Below are 27,181 nucleotides of genomic sequence, written 5' to 3'. Positions count from 1 at the left end.
AAGATCACAGGCTATGAAATCAGTTCTTAAACAGGTTATATTAAAGCACATCCGTACTGACCTAAATCAAAGACAGACTTCTAAGGGGGCCTAGGTGGCTCAGTCAGTTAAGCATCCGACTTCAGCTTAGGTCATGATCTCCCGGTTAGTGGGTTCAAGCCCTGAATCTGGCTCTGTGCTGACGTTCAACCTGGAGCCTGCTTCAGATACTGTGTCTCCAGCTCTCTCTGCCTCTCCCCTGCTCATGTTTCTCTCTCCCTCTCTCTCTTCTCTCAAAAACAAAGAAACATTAAATCTTTAAAAGACACACTTCTAGATCAGGAAGTAATATATATTTAAATGGTGAGCCATCAAGAAAGATTTTCAGGTAAAAAAAACAAAAACAAAAAACACCCTAAATTCATCGATACAGATTTTGTACTTGATGCATTACTGAGCCTGACAACAACCCAATGAAGTGGGAGCTATTAATACTATTTAACAGATGAGTAAACTGAGTTTTAGTGAAGGTAAGAAACTTTCCAAAAGTTGTACAGCTGGTAAATGGCACAACCAGGATTTAATTCTATTTTCTATCTAAACTCCAAAGCCTATGCTCTTTTGTTATGCTGCCTCTCTCTTAAATTTCATAGTCTAATATTAACCACTAAATTAACAGATTATTATGGAGAGAAGAAACTTCCTTATTTTGCCTTTGGATTCCTCATCAATGTGAGAATTGCTTTAGTAATTATCAAATGTGTGGGTTGCAACTGTGATTTTTTTTTAAGTTTATTTAAATTGCAGCTAGTTCATATACAGTATAACAGTAGTTGCAGATATGTATAATATAGTGATTCCACACTTCATATGACAGCTAGCACTCATCACTACAAGTGCTCTCCATAATCCCCATCACCCATTTTCCCCTCCCCCCACCCCGCTACAGGTGTGATTTATAAATCTGATGGATGCTTAAACCAAGAGGAAAAGTGACAACTAGGTCATAGATCACATTTGGCTTTTGTATGAAAGAGAGGTACAACAGGGCTTTAATATTATAATTGATACTGATTAATACTATGATTATAACATCCTAGATGGAAATTATCAATGTTTTATTATTATTATTTTTATATTTTATTAATATAATTATATAATAATTTTATATTTTTATTAATATAAAATTATTAATGTTTTACATTAAAAGTTACCTATATAAAAAGTAGGTTCAATTTCTTCATTTTTGTCCACTTACTAAATTATTCATACATTGTAAAATAATACCTGAACTTTTCAAAAGCAACTGAAGACAAAACATGCCAAGATTTTGGTTCACAGGCAGAAAGGGTAACGAGTTCAGACTATAGATAATTTACCTAAAACAATGACTCAGGTTTTGGATTCCAGCTTTATTTTTTCCTTGCCAAACAAACATTATTATTTAGGTCAGACTGCAAGGTGCAAATAAGAAGAGCCATTCTTTCTGTTGGAAGATGAAGAATTTGGAGAAGCACAGATTTTTAGTTAGAAGTTACCTTAGGATAAACCAGTTCAAATCCATTTTCTTAGAGAAAGAAAATTATATCTGGAACTTCTTTGCCAAGTGGGAAAAAGCAACTTCCTTAAAATAGATCTGCATTTTGGTGGTAACATGGGACCCACAATTTATGGGGTAAAACGAAGCTTGCAAAGTACTTTACGTTGGTGTTGAGAAATTGGATCCTTCCTACATTGCTGGTAGGAATATAACTTGGTAGGCGCTGTGGAAAACAGTTTGGTAGTTCCTCAAAATGTTAGCCATAGAGTTTCCATATGACCTACCAATTCCACTCCTAGATATATACCCAAGAAAAAGGAAAACTCACATCCAACTTCAAAACTTGTACACAAATGTTCATAGTACATTATTTAAAATAGCCAAAAAACAGGGTGGGGAAACAAATATCCATCAACTAGTAAATGGATAAATAAATAATGTATAAATAATTCTATACCATGGAATTTTATTCAGAATAAAAAGAAACCAAGGATTGATACATGCTAGCACATGGGTGAATCTTGAATACTTCATGCTAAGTGAAAGAAACGAGTCACAAAAGATCACGTCACAAAATGAATCACGAAAGATCGCATGTTGTATGCTTCTATTTAAATGAAATGTCCAGAATAGGCAAATGTACAGAAAGTACATCAGTGGTTGCTTAGAGCTGGGAGGGGGAAGAGAGGGGATAGGAAGTGTCTATTAATAGGTATGGGGTTTCTTTTTGGGGTGATAAAAATAGTAAAATTAGATCATGGTGATAGCTGCATACATAACTGTGAATAGAGGAAAACCATTGAACGGTACACTTTAAATGGTTGAAATTGTATATGAATTACATCTAAATAAAATTGTTAAAGTAAAAAAAATGAGGTACCAAAATTACTTTAGGTTGTAAGCGATACCTGTGGCTTTCTCCTTATAAGAGTTGGGTAATTTAGCACAGCAGTGTTTATATTATTAAATCATGAAGTAAGAAGACTACCTATACTTAGCTTAACAAGTACATGCTTGATTCTCAGAAAGCAAATAATTACATTAAAAATTATGCTAATCTCAGTTCATTAGAAGAAATGAGATAATTTTAGTACTCTTACTATTTTGTATATTTGTGATCATAAAGTTATCTGAAAACAGTGTAAACCAGTGGTCTTCTATTCTTCCACCCATGCAAATCCACTGGAGATCCTGGATGAATGTCTAGCATTTTCAGAGCCTTCATACATTTTTTAGCACTGAAAATAACTTTTCCATTTATGACTATAGTCATGAAACAAGATCTGGAACATGTCTCACTGACAAAGGTCTAAAAGAAGGCAAGCTGCCCAAAAACCAAGGAGGCAGCAGGCCTAAAAGCAATTGAATACACTGTCCTTTTTTTTTCTGTACTTAGTAACAGTAACTGAACTTAGGTACCAGAACACATAGATGCATACATACTCAAAACTGTCAGAAGGCTCTTGGGTAGGAAAGGAGTAGCACTGATAAAATATGTCTTTGATCACTGCAAAAGGACCACAATTTTTACAGGTAAAACACTGAAGAAACCAATTTGCAGGCTCTATTAATATACACATTTAGAATTCTAACTAGCTCTTGTAAGTACTACATCTAATATTAATACTGGTGTCAAACCATACAGTTTTATTGAAGTGTAATCAATATAAAATAATCTGCAAGAAGTACAGTAAGTGTACCATGACATAGGTATACACCTCTGAATCCATTACCATAATCAAGAGGACAAACATTTCCATCCCCACTAAGGTTTTCTCTTATTTCTTTGTCATCTATCCCTCCCTTGACCCCTGTCCCAGGCAATCGCTGATCTGATTTCTGTTGTGATAGATTAGTTTGCTTTACATAAATGGAACCATACTGTACACATTTTGTCAAACTTCTCTCATTCAGCATAAGGATTTTAATGTCTATCCATTTTGCACATATCAATAATTTATTCCTTTTTACTGATGAATAGTGTTCAATAGTGTGGATTTACTACCATTTAAATACTACTACCACTGTAGATCTTCCAACTTTGTTTCTCTTCAAAAATTTTGTGGCTACTCTAGGCCCTTTGTATTTCCATACAAATTTCAGAATCTACTTGTAAATTTCCACAGATAATCCTGCTGGATTTTTTTCATTGAGATTACGTTGAATCCATAGATCAATTTGGAGAGGAATGGCATCTTAACAATATGAGTTTTCTGGGGCGACTGGCTGGCTCAGTCAGTGGAGCATCTGATTCTAGATCTCGGGATTGTAGGTTGGAATCCCACAATGAGTGTAGAGATTACTTTTAAATCTTTTTAAAAAACAATGCTGAGTTTTCTGACCCAAGAATAAGGCATGTCTTTCCATTTACTTAGGTCTTTAATTTTTCTCAGCAATGTTTTACAGCTTTTAGTGTACAGGTCTTATGCTTCCTTTGTTAAGTTTATTCCTAAGCATTTCATTGTGTTTTTTGTTTCAATATTTATTTATTTATTTATTTATTTATTTATTTATTTATTTATTTATATAGGGGAGAACACAAGCAGGGGAGGGGAAGAGAGAGAGGGGGACAGAGGATCCCAAGCAGGCTCTGCGCTGACAGGCTGACAGCAGCGAGCCCAATGTGAGTCGTAAACTCTCGAACCTCAAGGTCATGACCTGAGCTGAAGTCCAACACTCAACTGACTGAGCCACCCAGGTGCCCCCTCAAACTTTTATTTAAGTTCTAGTTAGTTAACATATACTGTAATATTGGTTTCAGGAGTAGAATTCAGTGATTCATCACTTATGTATAACACCCAGTGCTCATCGTAACAAGTACCCTCCTTAATACCCATCACCCATTTAGCCCATCCCCTATCCACCTCCCTACATCAACTTCAGTTTGTTATCTATAGTTAAGAGTCTCTTATGGTTTGCTTCCCTCTCTTGTTTAACCCACATGTCCATCTGTTTTGTTCCTTCAATTCTACATATGAGTGAAATTATATGGTATTTGTTTCTCTGACTTTTTTCACTTAGCATAATACACTCTAGCTCCATCCACATCATTGCAAATGGCAAGATTTAATTCTTTTTGATGGCTGAGTAATATTCCATTGTATATATGTACCATCTCTTCTTTATCCATTCATCAGTCAGTGGACATTTGGGCTCTTTCCATAGTTTGGCTATTGTTGATAATGCTGCTATAAACATCGGGGTGCATGTGCCCCCTTTGAATCAGTCTTTTTGTATCTTTTGGGTAAATACCTAATAGTACAATTGCTGGATGCTAAGGTAGTTCTACTGTTTTTTTTTTGTTTGTTTGTTTGTTTTTTTGAGAGAGAGAGAAACAGAGCATTCAAGCATAAACAAGGGAAGGACAGAGGGAGAGAGGGGGAGAGAATCCCAAACTGGCTCTATGCTCAGCACAGAGCCCAACAGTCTGAAGGGGAATCATGACCTGAGCTGAAATCAAGAGTCAGACGCTCAACCAACTGAGCCACCCAGCTGCTCCAGATTATTTGCTTTTTGGATGGTGAGTTTGAGAAGTTTTTTATAGATTTTGGATACTGTTTATCAAATATGTCATTTACAAATATCTTCCATTCCTTAAGCTGCCTTTTAGTCTTGTTGATTGTTTCCTTCACTGTGCAGAAGCTTTTTATCTTGATGAAGTCCCAATAGTTCATTTTTGCTTTTGTTTCCCTTGCCTCCAGAGACCTGTCTAGTAAGAAGTTGCTATGGCCGAGGTCAAAGAGGTTGCTGCCTATGTTCTCCTCTAGGATTTTGATGGTTTCCTGTCTCACATTTAGGTCTTTCATCCATTTTGAATTTATTTTTGAGTACAGTGTAACAAAGTGGTTCAGTTTCCTTCTTCTGCATGTCACTGTCCAGTTTTGTCAACACCATTTGTTGAAGAGACTGTCTTTTTTCCATTGAATATTCTTTCCTGCTTTGTCAAGGATTAGCTGACCATATCATTGTGGGTAAGCATTTCATATTTTAATGTTTTTAATGAATGGTATTTAAAATTTTTTTCAATTTCTGATTGTTGCTAGTATATAGAAGTACAATTGATATTTATGTATTGACCTGTATTCTGCAATCTTGCCAAATTCACTTATTAGTACTAGTAGATTTCTTATTGATTCCTTCAGAAAAAGTTTTACTTTTTCTCTTCCAATTTATAAACTTTTGTTTCTTTACTTGCCTTATTGCAGTAGCTCTGACTTCCAGTAAAATGTTCAACTGAAGTGGTAAGGACAACTTTGTCTTGTTTCCAATCTAATGGGGAAAAAGCACTTAGTCTTTCATTTTTAAGTATGATATTAGCCATAGGTTTTCAGGACATGCCCTTTATTAGTTAAATGAATTTCCCTTCTATTCCTGGTTTGCTGAGAGTGTTAGCATAGTGGATATTAATTTTGTCAAATTATTTTTATTGAGATGATCAAATGTTTCTCTTTTTAAGTCTGCAAAAGTTGTGAACTACATTGTTTGACTTTTCAAATGGTAAACCAACTTTGCAGCCCTGAGGTAAACCCTCCTTGGTTATGAAATATTATTGTTTTTATAAATTATTGGGTTTGATTTGCTAGAATTTTAAATCCATGTTCGTAAGGAATATTGATATATAGACAATAGTTGTTGTTGTTCTTGTTATTACCTTGAAATGTCTTAGGTTTTGGTGTTAGGCTAATGCTTGCCTCTGACAATTTCTGCCTTTACATTGTGTGTTTAGACCATTTACATTTACTGTAATTGTTGATATAATTGAGTTAAAATTTATCATTTTTCTTTTTGTTTTCTATTTGTCTCATCTATTGTTTGCTTTTTATTCTCATCCTATCTTCTTTTGTATTAATCAGAACACTTTTGATGATTTTATTTTGTCTTCTTTATCTGCTTATTAGCAATACATGTTGTTTTTTTAAATGACTGCATTAGAGGGGTGCCTGGGTGGCTCATTTGGTTAAGTGTCCCATTCACGATTTCTACTATGATCTTGCAGTTGGTGAGTTCAAGCCCCACATTGGGCTCTGCGCTGACAGTGTGAAGTCTGCTTGGGATTCTCTCTCTCACCCCTCTCTTTCTGCCCTTACCCAACTCACGCTCTCTCTCTCTCTCAAAATAAATAAATAAACTTTAAAAAAAAAATGGCTGCATTAGAGTTCATAGTTCATCTTTAACTCATCACAGTCTACCTTACGTAATATTATACTAATTCACATATAGTATAAAGACCTTACCACCATATACTTCCTTTTGTCCCCACCCAGTCCTTATGCTATTGTTGTCATATGTATTTACTTCCACGTGTATTATAGACCCCACCATACATGGCTATTATTTTTTGCTTTAAATGGATCATTATTTTAAAGATAACTTTAAAGTAAGGGAAAAGTCTTTTATATTTATCCCCACATTTGCCATTTCTAGTGCTCCTCATTTCTTTGTGTAGATCCATATTTACAGTCGGTTATCATTTACCTTGTGCCTGAAGAGCTTCCTTTTTCCGTTTTTCAGCTGGTGTACTGGTGATGAATTCTCTCAGCTTTTCTATGTCTAAAAATGTCTTTATTTTGACTTCATTTTTAAAAGATTTTTGCTGGGTCTAGGATTCTACGTTAACGGTTTTATCTTTCAGTAGTTTAAGGATATTCTGTGTGCACTCTGGCACCGCTCCTGTCATCCTTACTTTTGTTTCTCTGTATTTGTATCTTGTTTCTCTGGCTCCTTTTAATATTTTCCTTTTTTTAATGTTTTTATTTATTTTTGAGGGAGAGAGTATGAGTAGGTGAGGGACAGAGAGAGAGGGGGACAGAGGATCTAAAGCAGGCTCTGGGCTAAAAGCAACAATCCCATGCTGGGCTCGAACTGACCAACCATGAGATCATGACCTGAGCCGAAGTTGGACACTCAACTGACTGAGCCACCCAGGTGCCCCTGCTTGTATTATTTCCTTTTTGTTACTGGTCCTCAACAATTGCATTTTGATTTGAATTGCTGTGTTTTATTTCATTTTTCTCTTGCTTGGGATTTTTTTAGTTTCTTGGATCTGTGAGTTTATACTTCTCATGATATATAGAAAAATTTGGGTTATGATTTCTTCATATATGCATTCCATTCATCAATCTTTCTCCTCCCCTTTGAGACTCTAAGGACACATACATTAGGCTGCATGGTGTCCTGCAGTTCAGTGATGCTTTGTTCTTTTTTACCCCAGTCTTCTATCTTTCTGTGTTTCATTTTGAATAATTTCTATTGTTGTGTCTCCAAGTTTACTAATCTTTTTTTTTTTAAGTAATCTCCAACACCCAACGTGGGGCTCAAACTCACGACCCTGAGATCAAGAGTGGCATACTGTACTGACTGAGCCACCCTAAACTTACTAACATTTTATTCAGCAGTGTCCAATCTGCTGTTAGTCTCATTCAGAGTATCGTTCATTTTAAGCATTGCTTCTTTTTTCATCTCCAGAAGTTTGATTTGGGTCCTTTTAAGATCTTACATACCTCTTATCATGCTCACACTTTCCTCTAACTTTTTGAAGATATGGCGTTGTATTATAATAGCTGTTTTAATGTTCCTAATTAATTTAACTTATTCTGTCATCTGTGTCATTTCTGGGGCTGTTTCTATTAATTTTTTTTTCATTATAGGTTGTATTTGCCTGCTTGCTGGAATGCCTTCTAATTTTTTATTGCATGCCATTGTGCTGTGTTTTTTTTGTATAAACATTTTTGGGCTTTGTTCTGGGATACATTTATGTTACTTGGAAACAGTTTGAGCCTTTCAAGTCTCACGTTTAAGCTTTGTTGGGCAGATCCAGAAGAGCCCTTCATTTACGGCTTATTGGCCCAACTGCTAAGGCGATAACCTTCTGAAGACTCTACTCGATGCCCTACATATAAGGTCTTTCCACGCTATCTGGTTGGAACACAAATTATTCCTGACCCTGTGTGACTCCCAAGTTTTGTTGTGCTTCTTCTTTTCCAGTGATTTTTTTCCTCTGGCCCTGGTAGTTTTCTCACATGCCTGTACCGATCAGTACTCAGCTGAAGACTCAAGAGGTACTCTCCCAAGCTCTTCTTTTGTGCAGCTCTCTCCTCTGGTTTTCAACCTGAAATTCTGATGCTTTCACCTCCCAGATCTTCCAACTCTGTTTCCTCTGCTCAGAGAGGTGACCGAGCTTTGCTTGGGTTCCTCCTCCCTATGCTGCAGCCTGAAAAAATCTCCTGCAGCCAGAGCAATTATAGGAATTTCCTTCTCTGAAAAATCTCTGTCCTGCACTGCCTGCTCTTTGATCCCTGAAAACTATGACTTCATACATTTTGTCCAGTTTCTAAATTATTTTAGGTGAGAGACTAATTCTGGTCTCTGGTGATAGCAGATATCATACCATATATTTTTTTATTTCCTATTTTAAGTTTTTTGAATCATTTCTCAAGATGGAGGAAGCTAATAAAGTGGGAAAGTCAAAAAAGCCTGAAATGAACAATTAAGAAACGCAAGAAACAATCACGATACTTTGACAAAATGTAGTACTAGCTAATAACTAAATACCCAAAGCCTTTTAGAAAACATGTCAAAAACCCTTTTAATCATTACCATATCTCAACTTTACAGCTTCAAGTATTAAACAGACTCTAGCACTGGCAGCTTTTGGAAAACCCACCCTTCACTGCAATTTTACCTGTGAGTAAAATTGGACAATTTTTCTTTAAATTATGAAAGATATTGAGCATAAAACTTAATTTTCAAGTGACCAGATTTTACTCTAATGAAGCCAAAGATGAGTATGGTCGTTTTTCCAGCACAAGTTATAGAATGATAGTCAGAAGAAATTACTGTAAAAAGAAATTTTTCAGGGGTGCCTGGGTGGCTCAGTCAGTTAAGTGTCCAACTTTGGCTCTGGTCATGATCTCGTGGTTCGTGAATTCGAGCCTAGCATCAGGCTGTGTGATGATGACAACTTGGAAACTGGAGTCGGTTTCAGATTCTGTGTCTCCCTCTCTTTCTCTGCCCCTCTCCCGCTCATGTGCGCGGGCTTTCTCTCTCTCTCAAAAATAAATAAACATTAAAAAATTTGTAATAAATAAAAAAGAAAAGAAAATTTTCAGGGGTTCCTGGGTGGATCAGTTGGTTGAGTGTCTGACTTTGACTCAGGTCATGATCTCATGGTTTGTGAGTTTGAGCCCTGCGTCAGGGTCTATGCTGACAGCTTGGAGCCTGGAGCCTGCTTCAGATTCTGTGTCTCCCTCTTTTTCTGCCCCTGCCGTGTTCTCACACACACTCTCTCTCTCTGTCTCAAAAATAAACATTTAAAAAAATAAAAGAAAGCTTTCAAAGTGAAATAATAAATATATTTTCCCCTGTGAGGGGGAAAATCACCTCAGATGAGTTATCTCACTTTTTCCAAACAAAGAAATAATCGGGCTGACCAAAGGCATGGAAAGTTTCAAACACACATAAAGGGTGGTACAACTGAAAAGGGCTTGTAATACAGCAAGCTGGCCACCAGGCTTAATCACCTAAAAGCTGTATTGTCAGCATTCCTGTCGAATGGATGAATGAGCCCAGAAGGATACTTCTGATAAAAAAAAAAGGAAGGCATAGTAGAAATGTTACTATGTAAGAGTGCCAATAGGCAAGAGAGGTGGTAATTATCCTTCACTAATCACCTAAAAATACAGCATCTTCTCCTTTTTGAGGGTCCCAATGATCCCCACCTGCTGACTTTCACATCTTTCTGTTATTTCCTCCCATTGTGTGTCGGCTGGACCCAGTGACTTGCTTCTCATGAATAGAATATGGCAAAAGTGATGGAAAGGTGTGTCTGAGATTAGTTTACAAAAGACTATGACTTCCATCTTCATCTCTCTCTCTCTCTTGCTCTCTCACTTGCTCATTGTGATGGAGGAGACTGCCATGTTGTGAACCGCTCAGTGGTTAGGTCTAGGTGGCAAAGAACAGAGGGCAGCTTCCAGTCAACAGTCAGAGAGGAACTGAGGCCCTTAGTGCAACATACTAAGAGGAACTAAATCCTCCCAATGTCCTCCAAGTAAGATAGAAGTGGATCCACCTCTAGTCAAGCATTAAGAACACTGAAAACACTGCAGCCACAGCTAACACCTTGACTGCAGCCTTGTGAGAGACCCAGAGTCAGAAGACCCAACTAAGCTACGTCTACCTTCCTTACCCATAGACGCTATAAGAGAGTAAATGTCTATTGCTTTTATTCATGAAATGGTAACTTGTACAGCAATAGAAAACTAATACAGATTCCATATGATAAATAGTAACTTATCCCTAACTCAAATTTCACTTAAGAAGAAGTGAATATGCATCTGAGAAGATTTATTCTTTACCCAGTCAAGGTAGTTATTGTCCAGAAAAAGCTTAGATACATGCCAAGTGATCGTATCATGATCTCACTTCTGAGTTTAGAAATTAATATGAAAGAATTGTAGTTTCCAGTCATATTTTTCCATTAAGAAACTATGAGGTTCTATTTTTATGAGCCATAAGTACAATTTTCCACTATTCTGAAAAATAATATACTCCTAGCTCTGTAGTAACTATGGTTGATTCCGGAAATAAGTATTCTGTAGTGGAAATTATCAGAACTGTGGATTTGAATAGACCTAGCTATTTAAATAAACAGCCACCATTTTGTGAAAATTCAAAAGGAGAACAAATGATGTGACAATTCTCATAAATAGTTCATTTAAGAAATTATTCTCGGGGCACCTGGGTGGCTCGGTCAGTTAAGCATCCAGCTCTTGATTTCAGCTCAGGTCATGATCTCACAGTTTGTGAGACTAAGCCCCAAGTGGACTCCTTGCTGACAACAAGGAGCCTGCTTGGGTTTCTCTCTCTCCCTCTCTCAGTCTGCCCCTACCCCCCTGCACACAGATGCTCTCTCTCTCTCAAAATAAGTAAATAAACTTTTAAAAGAGTTATTCTCAAACTAGTGGATATATTGATGTTTCTATAGTTCTTTAAAATCTACTTCTAGATTTTATATGCTCTTTGGTGTATATGATACATTTTATAATAAAAACCAAGTTAAAAAAATCAAACAAGCCTTCTGCCTTCTTCTGATATTTAAGACTTTATTTAAAAGTCAAGCTGTAAAGGGTGCATATGGTAGTCATCTGAAAAAAGATGTGCCTTCTAAGCTTCTATTAAGTTTAACATACTTTAGTTCTCCTAAAATTTTTTAAGTTACCTGTTTACCAAAGATCCAACCACTCAGGTCCTCCAAAATTAATCCTTTTGTTTTGTTTTGTTAATTTTTGACGGGGGGGGGGGGGGGGGAGGGGCAGGGAGAGAGAGAGAATCTTAAGCAGGCTTCATGCCCAGCATGGCGCCCAGTGCGGGGTTTGAATCCTACAACCCTGGGATCGTGACCTGAGTGGAAATCAAGAGTCAGATACTCAACAGAATGAGCCACCCAGGTGCTTTTTAGTCCTTTTGTTTTCAAAGATAAAGGTGAAAAAGCAAAAAATAAAGAGAAGCCACACAATAAGAAAAAAGGTAAATTGCTTCTGCAGTTACCTCCTTTTTTCATCTGCCACAGGTTTAAACATTTGTCTACATGGATTGATCTCTTCCTTTTCTCAAATATTCAGTCAGAATACCTGAATCTCAGAATTCAGATCAGATCAGTCTGAATCTCAGAATTCAGTCAGAAGGGCTACTTCTGACACTGATATTATGAATCCCACTATGCATTTATTACTCATTCTGAGTATTACTATTAATATCATCATTCATTGAAGCAGTAATGCATGCTACCACTTTAAAGTTTGGAATTAGATTAAATTTGCAACTCTGTTGGCACATCTGGATTGTTTTACAACTGGATGCCTTTGGGACTTTTGTTTATAGTATTTTATAAATGCAATGCTGTTTTGGTTTTTATTTTTTTACTCTTTTTGAATTACGGCTTTAGTTTTCATTCATTCAGAAAATATTTATAGACCTTTTACTAGATATCTGGAACTATTTAAGATAGGTATGCAGCAGTGAACAAGATAATCAAGGTCACAGTCTTTTTGGGGTGTATATCTTTTTTTTTTAAGTTTATTTATTTTTGAGAGAGGGAGCGTGAGCAGGGGAGAGTTGGGGGGGAGGGGACAGAGGATCCAAAGCAGGCTCTGTGCTGACAGCAACAAGCCTTTGCAGGCTCAAACCCAAGAACCGTGAGATCATGACCTGAGCTGAAGTCGGACGCTCAACCAACTGAGCCACACAGGCGCCCCGTGGGGTGTATATCTTAACTGGGAGAGGAGTGGAGGTGGAGGGTGCTAGGCAAGTAAAATAAATTACCAACTGAAGTTTTGCACTACATAATATTTTTATTTTTTTAATATTTTACTTACTGTCATTTATTTATTTTTATTTTAGAGAGAAAAAGAGCATACAAGTGGAGGAGAGGGGCAGAGGGAGAGAGAGAGAATCTTAAGCAGGCTCCACACTTAGTGCAGAGCCCAATGAGGGGTTCGATTCCTCGACCCTGGGATGATGACCTGAGCTGAAATCAAGAGTCTGACACTTAACTGACTGAGCCACCACCACTATATATATACACACTATATAGCATAGTATAGTATAGTATATACTATATAGGTATACTATTTACTATACAGTATACCTGTATATTACTATTTAGTATACAGTATACCTGTATATTTACTATACAGTAGTATAGTAAATTTACTATACAGTATTTACTATACAGTATACCTGTATATTACTATATATATATATGTGTGTGTGTATATATATATACACATAAATATGTGTGTGTGTATATATATCTATATATATACACACACACATACATATGTAGGTCATGAATACATATATATATATATATATATATATGTATGTATATATGTATATACTGATACAGATTTGTAAAAGTGACAATAATACACTCATGCTCCCTTCTCTAAGTGTGTCTTAACAGATTAAACCACACACTTAATGACATCTATACATTATATAATCAACATCTTAAATAACAGCTTTGAAATCTCTCAATGATAGGTTGCACTGCATGAAAGATCAAGATATAGGCACTTAATGCCATACTCATTAAAACAGGGAGGGATTAACTCTCATCATGTATGTACTCAAATCAAAGTTAACGCCACTTGGTTTTCTTTTTCTTTCTTTTAATAAAAATTATATAGTTTGCCATTAAATATCTTTGAGTAGACCTGATCTTTCAGGTCATGAATATTTTTTTTAAAAAAATTTTAATATTTATTCATTTTTTGAGAGACAGAGACAGTGCAAGCAGGGGAGGGCAGAGAGAGGGAGACACAGAATCCGAAGCAGGCTCCAGGCTCTGAGCTGTCTGCACAGAACCCGACGCAGGACTCAAACTCATGAACCGTGAGATCATGACCTGAGCTGAAGCCGGATGCTTAACCTACTGAGCCGCCCGGGTGCCCCTCAGGTCATGAATGTTTAATGAAAATAACAAAATTGGTTATCATCTTTGAAGGGGAGAAAATTTCAGGTAAGAAAAGACCTATTCTGTCCACCTACAGTAGACTGCTTAATACTGCAAGGAAGGCATTTAGCAAGAGCACACTGGAGATAAGAAGTGCCCAGGGCTTTCTCCTCTTTGATCTACATATTGTGCTTCATGTGCCAAGGGTGTGACACCATCTTAAACACAATCTTACCTTTCCCCCCTCAGACACCAAATTGACAGGGTAGAATAGATGGAGCACTATGGATGGAGCTATGGCATACCAGGGAGAAAAATCTCTATTATGTAATTTTCTGTATCTTCAAAACAAATCAAGCTTCAAACAGGAAATATTGTCACCCCTAGAAAAGTTCTACCCATCAGAATATGAGATACTCATGTGTTGCTGATAGTAGTGTCATAAAAGCCTTAAAATGTTTAAAGACCTTGACTAAGCAGTTCCATCTCTGGGAACTTAAGAAAATAATCGGATATTTATAGAATTACTTACATATGATAGTTCATCACAGTATTGTTTATAATGGTTAAACATTGGAAACAAACTAAATGTCTAATAGAGATTAAGGACAGAGCAACCATATTCTGAAATGATAATCAGGAGTAGAAGAATATGTCAGAATGTGAATAAATATTCACAATGTATTGTTAGGTTAAAAAATGAGGTTACAAAATATGGAAAAGTATTTAATTGAAAATCAAATGTCAGTAAATGTCACAGATTTCACAGTAGACAGCAGTAAGCCAGTCACTCGTTTCAGACATCACTCTAAGTCAGAATACTTATGTAAGGAACAATCCGAAGTTAAGCTCTTAGATAATGTGTATGCTATTATGCTTCAGAAGATTCAGGGGATACATTTTTGGACAGTTACCAGTAATTTCAATATGTGCCTTTTTTACATTGACCCTACTTGAGATTTGTGACTAGCAAATATTAATGTATTTCTGCTCTTAAATCACGAAATTCGTTTATTCCTTGTGGATATGTGAAATCACGTGGTTGCTTGTTTCTGCTTGAACAATATGAAATGCCTTTCTTCATTAGGTGGGATTCATACATATCTAATTTTCCATGGAAGATTAATGACAGCATAATATACAATATATGACTAAAACCTAAATGGAGATGCTGTTCATGGTTGACTTGTAACATTGATATCATTACCTTGAAATTGGTGTTTAGGGCCTCATTCTTCTGCATTTTGTATGACTAAGGAATATTTTGAATTTTATAAATAAAATGTTATACCAATTGGTCTTTAAAGAAAAAGTGGTGCCAATCTATTAAAATACTGATGCATCTTTATAATAGTAATAGATAGAAGTAGAGAATATTAGTTGATGTGGTTGAAATGAAGAAACCTTCACAGATATCAGTAGAAGATAGCTAGCTAACTCTTTCCTAAAAAGGCATACACTTGTACATCAACATTTCTTAATAATTACCTCAGGCCTGAAAATTATTGAAATCCTTACTCCTAGGTCATTATATTAGAACAAGAATGCTTCTTGAATGCTTATAATCTATATTTTGAACAAGGATAATACAGTGGATTTGAAATTTAAAAAAAAAGAGGTCACAGAGTATTATATAGAATATGATCCCAATTACACATGTGTTTGTGTATATGTGTATAAATGTACATATAAATAAAAATGTTTAAAGTTATATGCCCAGATGTAAACAGTGATTATCTCAAAGGTGGCTTTTTTCTTTCTTTCTTTCTTTCTTTCTTTCTTTCTTTCTTTCTTTCTTTCTTTCTTTCTGCTTTTCTGTGTATTTCAAACTTTTTTTTTTAATGTTTATTTTATTTTTGAGAGAGAGAGAGACAAAGCGTGAGCAGGCGAGGAGTAGAGAGAGAGATAGAGACACAGAATCTGAAACAGGCTCCAGGCTCTGAGCTGTCAGCACAGAGCCGGATGCAGGGCTTGAACCCACAGACCACGAGATCATGACCTGAGCCAAAGTCAGATGCCTAACCGACTGAGCCACTAGGTGCCCCTGCATATTTCAAACTTTTAAGAATGAAAAGCTGGTAGGGGCGCCTGGGTGGTTCAGTTGGTTGAGTGTCTGACTTGGGCTCAGGTCATGATCTCACGGTTCATGGGTTTGAGCCCCATGTTGGGCTCTGGGCTGACAGCTCAGAGCCCGGAGCCTACTTAGGGATTCTGTGTCTCCCTCTCTCTCTGCCCCTCCCCCATTCATGCTCTGTCTCTCTCAGCCTCTCAAAAATAAAGAAACGTAATAAAAAAAATTTGTTTAAAGAATGAAAAGCCGGTATTCCTTTTGTTGTCAAAGAAAAGTACAGCAATTTTTAACAAAGTTCTACTTTTCTGAAGTTCCATTATTCTCATTTGGCATCACTCTTCCCATCCTCACTTTCTGAATGTCTATATATTGTCTATATCTTCGTAGTATCAATTGTCAATGTCTGATATTTATCAGAGATTCACCGTTATAGGATTACAAGCTTCCAATTTTTCTCAAGGTACCTCTCCATTTAACAAGTATTTGCTAAATTAAACTAAATACATTTGTCTTTCTGTTAGCCTAGCCTCTGTGACAGAGCTGCAAGGTAGAACTGTGTGTAATGGGGGCTTCAGGAGTAGGAGGGATAAATTAATATTGTGCCAAATATTAATGCCAAACACTTAATAATTTCTTTGCAAAGCAATATTACAAAAATGCAATGCTGTATGCCAAGGTGAAATAGAAAATGTTCCAGAAAGGAGTGGGAACATTGGGAAGCCAACTAAACAGAAAAGTGTTGGGGCCCCTCCCCCAGAAAAAATCTTAAGGGTCTGGGAACTCTTTCTTTTTTTGCTTCTTCCTTCCTTTTTTTTTTCTTAAAGCAGTTATTATTTTTAGTTACTTATTTCCTTTTGGGCAACTCTATAGTGAGAAAAGTTTTTTCTTTCCCCCTAGCTCAAAGTTTAAGTATCAAACATGTGAATGAGCCAGTGCCTTCTCTCAGGGAGAGTGCAGCTCCAGGGAATGAAGACCAAGGATCTCTAGCTATCATTCTTGGGGGTGGTCCTAGAGAGTTAGAGACTCTGTGCCTATTGAGAGAGACCGGAAGCCAAACCAGTGTGTGGGTCCAAAAGAGACCCAAAGACTAAGAATGGTCCTTGGTCACCTGTGGTGCTAGGAGTGAGATCACAGAGAAACAGCATGCAGCATCATTGACTGGCCAATTATTGGATTTAGGGATTAGCAGCAAAAACAAAACAGAACACATTGGGGACAACAGCATACGCACCTGAGGTGGTGACAGAGCTGGGATCTCTATTCTTGGGAAATTAGTTATTAAAATGGCCCTTTACGGGGCGCCTGGGTGGCTCACTCGGTTAAGCATCCGACTTCAGCTCAGGTCATGATCTTGTGGTTCATGGGTTCCAGCCCTTCACTGGGCTTTATGCTAACAGCTCAGACCCTGGAGCCTGCTGTGGATTCTGTATCTCCCTCTCTCTGCTCCTCTCCCCACTCATGCTCACACTCTCTCTCTCTGTCTCAAAAATAAACATTTTTTAAAAATAATAAAAATAAGTAAATAAAATGCCCCTTTACTGGGCACCTGGCTGGCTCAGTCAGTGGAACATGTGACTCTTGATCTCAGGGTTATGAGTTCGAGCCCCACATTGGATGTAGTGATTACTTAAAAATAAAATCTTTAAAATAAAATAAAATGCCCCTCTGCATAAGAAATTACAAAAAAAAAAAAAAAAAAAAAGACACAATACAGGTTTAGGGGAGGACAAGAGTAGGGGGAGTTACATGTGTACATAACACAGGGCTGTGTTATCATCCACAACCCCACCACAGAGAGTTGGGGTACAGCCACCAGTGGCAGACAACTTTCATCAAAAAGTAGACAGCTGTAACTTTAAGTCTCCAATGTGCTAGCCAGGGTAAGAGCCGCTACTTCCATTAAGGGAACATAAAACTGAAAGCTGCAAATGACACTTTTTCTATTCTGTGCTTTGCTTTCCAGCAAGTCACGTGTTTATCAGACTTCTCTTTATTTAAAACTGGGTAATACTTTTTTCTCACCTTGCAGGTGCCTCCTGAAATACAGTCAACACAATGCTGTGCTTTGGCTACTTGTGTTTTTTAAGAATAAACCAAAATCAGCATTTTTAATCAACCACATTGGACCAGATTGGGAGAGAAAGACTAATGTGTTCCAATTGCCTCGTTCCTCTTTATGACCAAGCAGGAAGTTTCAGAGCAAACCTCCACCTCTCAGGAAGTTTACGTCAAAATGAGTATTGACATCCTGTTTAATAGAGTCTTAAATTTTTTCCTCACTTCCAGACACTCACCGTTTGAATTAAAATATTTGAGTAATCTGTCCTGAAATTATGTTTCCTTTGACTCTCAGAAGACTATGTCTAAGTGACAAATGGAATATCTCTATGACTAATAATGTTTTATAAAAGTTAAAGTTTTTTTTTAGTAGTAAGTACCTGTAATTAAAAGTCTTATTTGTATCAGTATTCCCTACCCCTTATTCATTTGATCTTTCAAGTAGGTCCTTGTTAATTATATTCTGATTCATTAGTTATGCCGCCAATACACTAAAAACAAGCAGATGAAACCCGGAGTAGAACATTCTGGAGCTTCCCTCCAGGACATACTATGTAATACTGAAGTGAGGGAGGTGAGGTGCTGGTGGCTCTGGATCCTCTAGAAACCGGCTGTATGATCTGGCTAAGTCTCATAACCTCTCTGGCTTCAGCTTTCTCACCTGAAAATGAGGTGGGTGGTTAAATGATTGTCAGTACATCCTGTGCAATTGTACAATGGAGAAGTAGAAATCTTTATCTCAGATACTGTAAAGTCATACTTCTTAATTAAAAAAAAAAAAAAAGTACTCTAAGTGTAAGCCTCAGTTTACATCTTCCTAAGTGTATTGGTTAGGATTCTTTAGGGTTGAAAGCAATGGAAATCCAAATGGACCTTATTTAGATAAGAAGGCAAATCTATTTTAAATGTATAGAAGCATCTCTCAGAACTCAAGGACAGATAGTCAACCGCACATAAGGAACCAGGAAGACAAATGTCCAAAGCACTCTCCTTCTCCAGTCTCCCCCTCTCTTTGTGCATGTGCTTCATTCCACCTCCTCTCTGTAGACTAGGTTCTTCTGTTTCCCTTGACCACATCATGAAAAAGAGGACAGCCTGGAAGCTCTTGAGTTTAAAAGTTATAGTCCAGGCATAAAAAGAGAAATGGCTCATTTAGTCCAAACACCATAATTTAGTCCAAATTCCATATCCAGGAAAGGCTCTGATTTGTCTGTATTAGGACAGATGCCCACCCCTGGACTAATTGACTGCCATGTAGGTTTGAGGCCATTTAGATGGAACATAACAGCTTTCACCAGAATCCTGAGGGAGAGTAGAGAAATTTTTAGAGATGGGAAATAAATAGAAAATCCAACAGACATTCTTGCACTAAAATTCCACTTAACACAATAGTATTTTTTCATTTTGAAATAATTATAGATTCACAGGAAGTTGAAAAATTAGAACAGAGATGTTCCACCTAGTTTCCCTCAGTAGTAGCATTTTACATAACTGTAGTATAATATCAAAAGCAGGAAATTGACATTGGTATAATCCATAGAATTTATTCATATTTCACCATCTTTACAAGCACTCATTTGTACGCATGTATAAAAATCTATGCAGATTTATCACATCTTTATAGATTTGTGTAACCACCACCATCATCAAGATACAGAACAATTCCGTCAGCACAAAGACCCCGTGCACAAATGCACAGTTCATTTAATTTTCATGAAGTAAATTCACCCATGCAATTCAATGCAAGAAACAAAATCACCACCATTTCAGAAGACCTCCTTATACCCCTTTTCAGTCATTACTCTCCCTTAAGAGTGAATCACATATTATGTACTCTTTTGTATCTGACTTCTTTTGCTCAATATTATGTTTGTGGCATTCATCTATAATTGCTTTATATAATTATGGTTCACTCATTCTTTAAGGAGCTTAATTTTAACATTTTTTGAGGTTATATGGCATACAATAATCTGTACATTTTCAAAGTGTACAATTTGATGAGCTTAGATATATATACCTATATCTGTAGCAATACCACAATCAAGATAATGAACATATCTACTTCCTCAAAATATTCCATGAATTTTTCATTTTTTTTAATATTTATTCATTTTTGAGAGACAGAGACAGCGAGTGAGCAGGGGAGGGGCAGAGAGAAAGACACAGAATCTGAAGCAGGTTCCAGGCTTTGAGCTATCAGCACAGAGCCCAAAGCGGAGCTCAAACCCACCAACCATGAGATCATGACCTGAGCCGAAGTTGGACACTTAACCAACTGAACGTCCACCAGGCACCCCTATTCCATGAATTTTTTAAACTAAGAATGGTTGGAAAAAAGTGAACTTCTTAGGGCTACATTGACTTTCAGATCTTTTGTGGAAGGTTGGGATAATTACTTTTCTCTATTGTTAGGACTTCAATGAGAGAAGTTCTTACGTATGTTCTATCAAAAAAATATCCTGCTTTACAAGATCATAAATCTAAATAATTATCTAAACTGCCACCTGAAGTGGTTTTATGAAGCAATGTTACTTGTGACTGCTGGAGACAAATAGGAAATCCTGATATAAAAGCAAACACAATCCACACACACACAAACGTGTACACATATATGCATTCATGCAAAAGGACTAACTGGACCAAAATCCTGGATTGACTAAGGTCCAAACCCCAAACTGTAAGTAGAATAATAGTGTTTAGAAGGCTGTAGGCCAAAGGACATTTACTCATTTTATATACATATAAAACTTACATAGCACTATTCTTAAATGTGTACAAACATAGTTGTTAAAATGAACAGTTCTTTGCATTCATTGATTCACATATCCTCAAAGCTTCTCAGTAACTTTCCTTAACTGACTTGGCCCATTTTGTGAAAGGATATAAAGAACTCTGACTAAAGTTTAAGAGCAGTTCAAATGCATGAAACTGGAATTTAGTTATTCTCTTCATTCCATTGCTTAGGTCATGGAAAACTGTCCCTTGAGCTTCAGACTACTGTTGCTCTCCAGAGACAATAAACACCACACATCTGTAGAAAAATGGATGTACTAAATAAAGTGAGTAAAAATCTTTATATATATTATTTTGCTCTGTTCCTTTCCTATAGGTGATCTAAAAGGAAATATGTTCATATATAAACATTTACAGAACTCCCCCTGTCCCAAGTACGGGGGGCAGGGTGCGGGGGGGAAGGATACAAAGACAAATAGCACAAGGTTTCTGTGCTTAGGGAGTTCGTGTGGGTTTTTTTGTTTGTTTCAAGTTTTTATTTAAATTCCAGTTAGTTAACATACAGTGTAACATTAGTTTCAGGAGTAGAATTTAGTGATTCATCGCTTACCTATAACACCCAGTGCTCATCATAACATGTGCCCTCCTTAATCCCCATCACTCATTTAGCACTTCCCCCCACCCACATCCCCTCCAGCAACCCTTAGTTGTTCTCTATAGTTAAGAGTCTGTTTTATGGTCTGTCCTTCTCTTTTTTCCTCCCATGTTCATCTGTTTTGCTTTTAAATTCCACATATGAGTGAAATCATATGGTATTTGTCTTTCTCTGACTGACTTATTTTGCTTAGCATAATCGTCTCTGGCTCCATCCACATCATTGCAAATGGCAAGATTTCATTCTTTTTGATGGCTTCATAATATGCCATTGCATATATGTACCACATCTTCTTTGTCCACTGTTCAGTCGATGGACATTTGGGCTCTTTCCATAATTTGGCTATTGTTGATAGTGCTGCTGTAAACATCTGGGCGCATGTATTACTTTGAGTCAGTATTTTTGTATCCTTTAGGTAAATACCTAGTAGTGCAATTGCTGGGCCCTACGGTAGTTCTATTTTTAACTTTTGGAAGAACCTCCATACTATTTTCCAGAGTTAGGGAGTTTATGTTCTAATGAACACATCTACCTACCCTTATAAGGGAATAAATAGTCTTGGCATTTTTTAATTGAAATATAGTTGACATGCAATATTATATTAGTTTCAGGTGTACAACATAATGATTCAACAAGTCTATACATTACTCAGTGCTCACCACAATTATTCACCATCCCTGTCACCATACAGTGTTACAACAATATAGTTGACTATATTCCCTATGCCATACTTTTCATCCCCGTGACTTATTTATTTTATAACTGGAATTTTGTACCTCTGATCCCCTTCACCTATTTCTCCATCCCCTCATTACCCCTCCGCTCTGGTAACCACCAGTTTGTTCTCTGTACTTATGAGTTTGTTGCTGTTTCTGTTTTTTAGATTCCACATACAAGTGAAATCATATGATATTTGTCTTTTCCTGTCTGACTTATTTCACCTCCAAGATCTATCCATGTTGTTGTGAATGGCAAGATATCATTATTTTTCTATGAATGAGCAATATTCCATTGTATATATTTATCACATCTTCTTTATCCATTCATCTATGATGGATACTTAGGTTACTTCCATATCAAGGCTATTATACAGTCGGTTGAGCGCCGACTTCGGCTCAGGTCATGATCTCGCGGTCCATGAGTTCGAGCCCCGCATCGGGCCCCTGTGCTGACAGCTCAGAGCCCGGAGCCTGTTTCAATTCTGTGTCTCCCTGTCTATGACCCTCCCCCATTCATGCTCTGTCTCTCTCTGTCTCAAAAATAAATAAACGTTAAAAAAAAAAAAATTCAAGGCTATTATAAATAACAATTTGGGGCGCCTGGGTGGCTCAGTCGGTTGAGCGCCCGACTTCGGCTCAGGTCATGATCTCGCGGTCCGTGAGTTCGAGCCCCGCGTCGGGCTCTGTGCTGACAGCTCAGAGCCTGGAGCCTGCTTCAGATTCTGTGTCGCCCTCTCTCTCTGCGCCTCCCTCGCTTATGCTCTCTCTCTCTGTCAAGAATAAATAAAACATTTTTTTAAAAAATAAAAATAAATAAACACATACATACATAATTTATGCAATAAACATAGGAGTGCATATATCTTTTCTAAATAATGGTACTATTTTCTTTAGGTAAATACCTAGAAGTGGAATTACTAGGCTTTATGGTATTTCTATTTTACATTTTGTGAGGAAACTCCTTACTATTTTCCATAGTGACTGCACCAATTAACATACCCACCAACAGTGCATGAGAGCTCCCTTTTCTCTACATCTTCACCAACACTTGTTATTTCTTGTCTTTTTGATACTAGCCATTCTGACTGGTGTGAGGTGATATCTCATTGTGGTTTTGATTTGGATTTCCCTGTAATGAGTGATATTGAGCAAATTTTCATGTGTCTGTTTGCCATCTGTATGTCTTCTTCGGAGAAATGTCCATTCAGGTCCTCTGCCCATTTTTAATTAGATTATTTGGGGTTTTTTTGGTGTTGGGTTATATGAGTTCTTTGTATATTTTGGATATTAACCCCTTAGATGATATATACTTTGCAAATATCTTCTCCCTTTCCGTAGATTGTATCATTTTGTTGATGGTTTCCTTCATTCTGCAAAAATCTCTTACCTTGATGTGGTCCCACCTGTTTATTTTTACTTTTTTGTTTTTGTTTCCTTTGCTTGAGGAAACATCCAGAAAAATATTGCTAGGGCTGATGTCCAAGAGATTACCACCTATGTTTTCTTTTAGGGGTTTTATGGTTTCAGGTCTTACATTTAGGTCTTTAATACATTTTGAGTTTATTTTTGTGTATGGTATAAGAAAGTGGTCTAGTTTTATTCTTTTGCATGTAGTTGTTCAATTTCCCCAGCACCATTTATTGAAGAGACAATCTTTTCCCCCATTTTATATTCTTGCCTCCTTTGTCATAGATTAATTGATTGTATAAGCATGGATTTCTTGCTCTATTCTGTTCGGTCCGTGAGTTCGAGCCCCGCGTCGGGCTCTGTGCTGACAGCTCAGAGCCTGGAGCCTGCTTCAGATTCTGTGTCTCCCTCTCTCTGACCCTCCCCCGTTCATGCTCTGTCTCCCTCTGTCTCAAAAATAAAATAAATAAACGTTAAAAAAAATTTTTTTTAAAAGTTACTAATTTGTTCATTGACACTAAAAAGTTATTTGATAAACCATTGTAAATGCCAGCATTTCAGTTAAAAATCGACTCTACAAGTATAGTTCAGGTAAACAGGTCCTTCAGCAGTATCTGAAGCAGTATCTAAAAGGACAAGAATTTTAGTAAACTACAACCTTGGGCTTTGTTAATTAAAATTCGGTGTGTAGAACCAGAGAGACATTGGCCCCGTCTATTCTTGTTTGGTCAGACAACATCATATTTTCAAAACAGCATTGAGGGGTGTGCCTGGGTGGCTCAGTCAGTTACGCATCTGACTCTTGATTTGAGCTCAGGTCATGAACTTGCAGTTTGTGCAATAAAGCTTCGTGTTGGGCTCTGTGCTGACAGTGTGGAGTTTGGGATTCTCTTTCTCCCTCTCTCTCTGTCCCACCCCCACTTACACTCTTTCTCAACATAAATAAATAAAAATTGTAAAAAAGCATTGCTAAGCCAAAAGTATCAAAGGAGGCCAACCAGGATAATAGGAATTTGAACCTATGTCTTATGAAACCGCTGAAGATATGGTTTTGTCAAGGGGAGAGGGATCAATATATTTTCAGACATCTGAAGGAGAGTTATGTGGCAGATATTAAACTTGGTATTTGTGACTTTAGAGAACAAAGCCAGGATCAATATATAGAAACTACATGTAAACAAGGCTTAGCTCAAAATGAGAACTTTCTAGCCATTAGAGTTGTAGGCTACTTTGGGAGGGTGTGGTAGAGAGAATAATGGTATCCACACCTTCAACCCTGAAACCCCTGAATATGTTGCTGTACATGCCAAAAGGCCATCTACTTTGTAGATGTGATTAATTTAAGAATCTTAATGTAAGGAGATTACCTGATAAGCCTATTGTAATAACAGTGGTTTTTAAAAGATAGAAGAGAAAAAGAGAGAGAGAGAGAGAAAGGAATAAATAAATAAATAAAAGATAGAAGAGAGAGGGGCGCCTGGGTGGCTCAGTTGGTTAAGCGTCCAACTCTTGATTTCGGCTCAGGTAATGATCTCATGGTTCACAGGATCAAGCCCTGGGTTGGGCTCTGTGCAGACAGTGCAGAGCCTGCTTGGGATTCTCTCTCCCTCTCTCTCTGCCCCTCCCCCGTTTGCTCTCTCTCTCTCTCGTGCATGCACTCTTTCTCAAAATAAACATTAAAAAAAGAGAAATTCTATAAAAATAAAAAAAATTTTAAATGGAAGAGGGAAGAGAATCAGAGAAGGGGTAGTGATGATGGAAGCAGAGGGCCAGGGTGAAAAGGAGATATGAAAATGTTATGTTGCTGGCATTGAGGATGAAGGAAGGGGCCATAAGTCAAGGAATGCAGGGAACTTCCAGAACCCAGAAAGACAAGGAAACAGATGCTACCTTAGAGTCTCTGGAAGGAATTCAGTCCTGTCAACGTCTTGATTTGGGCCTAGTGAAACTCATTTTGGACATTTGACCTCCAGGATTGTAAGATTATATTTTTGTGTTATTAAACCACTAAATTTGTGGTAATTTGTTTCAGTGGAAACTGAAAGGGGAAACTATTTAGGGGGTTAATAAATTTCCATTATCACAAGTATAGTAGTAAAGTAGGATGATTTTATTCTGGGGAGTTGAGATTTTTGTAAAGGATTGGACTAGAATGATCTACATAGTCTTTTCCACCTGGACTGAGCCCTCTTTTTTTCATTTTTTGATTATTTTTCCTTGGAGGTCTTAACCTCATAACTTCAGTTATAACCTCTCTATTAACAATAGACAAATTCACAGCCCTAATTTCTCTTGAGTTCTAATTACACATATCTCATTAGTTGACATATTCATTTGGACATCCTGGAATCCCTTTACATCGAATATGCCTCCAGGGAGGAACAATGCTAGGATTGAGAGTTTAGAATACAGAGAGGTAAATATGGTCTTTCCTCGAAGGAGGGAAAATAAGACCAACTTCTCTTCTATAAGTGAACAAATCCAAAATTGAGAAAAATCAGCCATGAAGAATTCTGATGACAAAATGTCAAGAGCTTTTGTGCAGCAAACTAGAGGTTTTTTAACCTAAAGGAGATAAAGACGTTTTGCCTTAAGTTGTACTTCTTTAAGTTTTTTCTTAAATGTTATGCTCTTAACAAGAAAAATTAGACTAAATAATATCTGGACCTGATCTGCATGTCGTCAACCATCTCTCTCAAGACTAGGCTGAGCCCAGTGAAATGGCAAAATGATAAACATGAGTTCAAATGGCAAAGAGCCATAGACTATAATGGTTTAGAGTGCAGGCTCTGGAGTCAGACTGTATGGATTGGGTCACAGCTCTAATAGTTGAGCTATACTCAATATTGGACGAGTAACTTTGGACAAGCTAGTTAACTTCACCTTGGTTTCTTCTATAAAATGCAGATAGGTTACCTACTCCATAGAGGTGTTATACAAATTAAAAAATACAAGCAAAGCGCTTAGAATACTGATGGAACATAGCAAATGGTCAATAAATATCTTTTTTTTTTTTAAAGAAGATAACCATGGACACTCTTGAGCATCAACCCAAAGGGAGATTCTAGTTTCCAAGTGGGATTTTTTTGCGTACAAGATTTAATCCAGGGATACACTGACTTTTCCCATGGCAGCCTGACTCTGTCTAGTCCCTAATTTATGCCCTGGTAAGACATCTTTTTTGGTTTCCTAATTCCTCGATCATTTTGGTCCTGACTTGATGTCAACATTCTCCCTGACATCCCAATGACTAATTTGAAACACACCGCAACTCCTTTCTAGTTCCTACCCTACCTGCTCCACATGGGCAACTAGACCCACCTGTTCTTCAGGGCTTTCAGGAATGCACCATTCCGGCAGCCCTCTACTGCCTTCACCTTTCACCCCTCCTAATAAGTGCAACATTCCAGCTCTGACTTCAGTTCCAAAAGAACCTTTGGTGGTTTGGGCAAGGTATGATTAAAAAAGAGCTGAAATTGACTGAGGGAGGGGTTTTGTGTATGAGTGCTTATGCTTCTCTAAATCTTATTGAATATGATGTCCAGAATATCTCATTAGTAAT

The 27,181-nt window shown here is 37.1% G+C and overlaps 1 protein-coding gene across 6 annotated transcripts in view; it reads left to right on the top strand.

The window, feature by feature from the left end:
* Window positions 1–18,378, top strand: part of LOC109253326 (uncharacterized) — a 64,006-nt gene extending 45,628 nt beyond the window's left edge. For 2 of the 6 annotated variants that reach the window (XM_053889351.1, XM_019426169.2), the window contains exon 8: window positions 1,428–3,490. In XM_053889351.1, coding sequence (XP_053745326.1) covers window positions 1,428–1,613 — 186 coding nt within the window. In that variant the 3' untranslated portion in view covers window positions 1,614–3,490. Of the gene's footprint in view, window positions 1–1,427; window positions 3,491–4,845; window positions 5,491–8,503; window positions 8,578–9,133; window positions 9,203–13,799; window positions 15,688–18,076 lie in introns of those variants that run through there. The other 4 variants (XR_008417181.1, XR_008417182.1, XR_008417179.1 and 1 more) reach the window with 4 other exon arrangements.
* The last annotated feature ends 8,803 nt before the right edge of the window (window positions 18,379–27,181 follow it).

The sequence above is a fragment of the Panthera pardus genome, unplaced genomic scaffold (assembly GCF_024362965.1).
Source record: "Panthera pardus isolate Hobbes unplaced genomic scaffold, ASM2436296v1 HiC_scaffold_24, whole genome shotgun sequence".
Lineage (NCBI taxonomy): Eukaryota > Metazoa > Chordata > Mammalia > Carnivora > Felidae > Panthera > Panthera pardus.
This window is presented reverse-complemented; position numbering and strand designations above follow the sequence as displayed.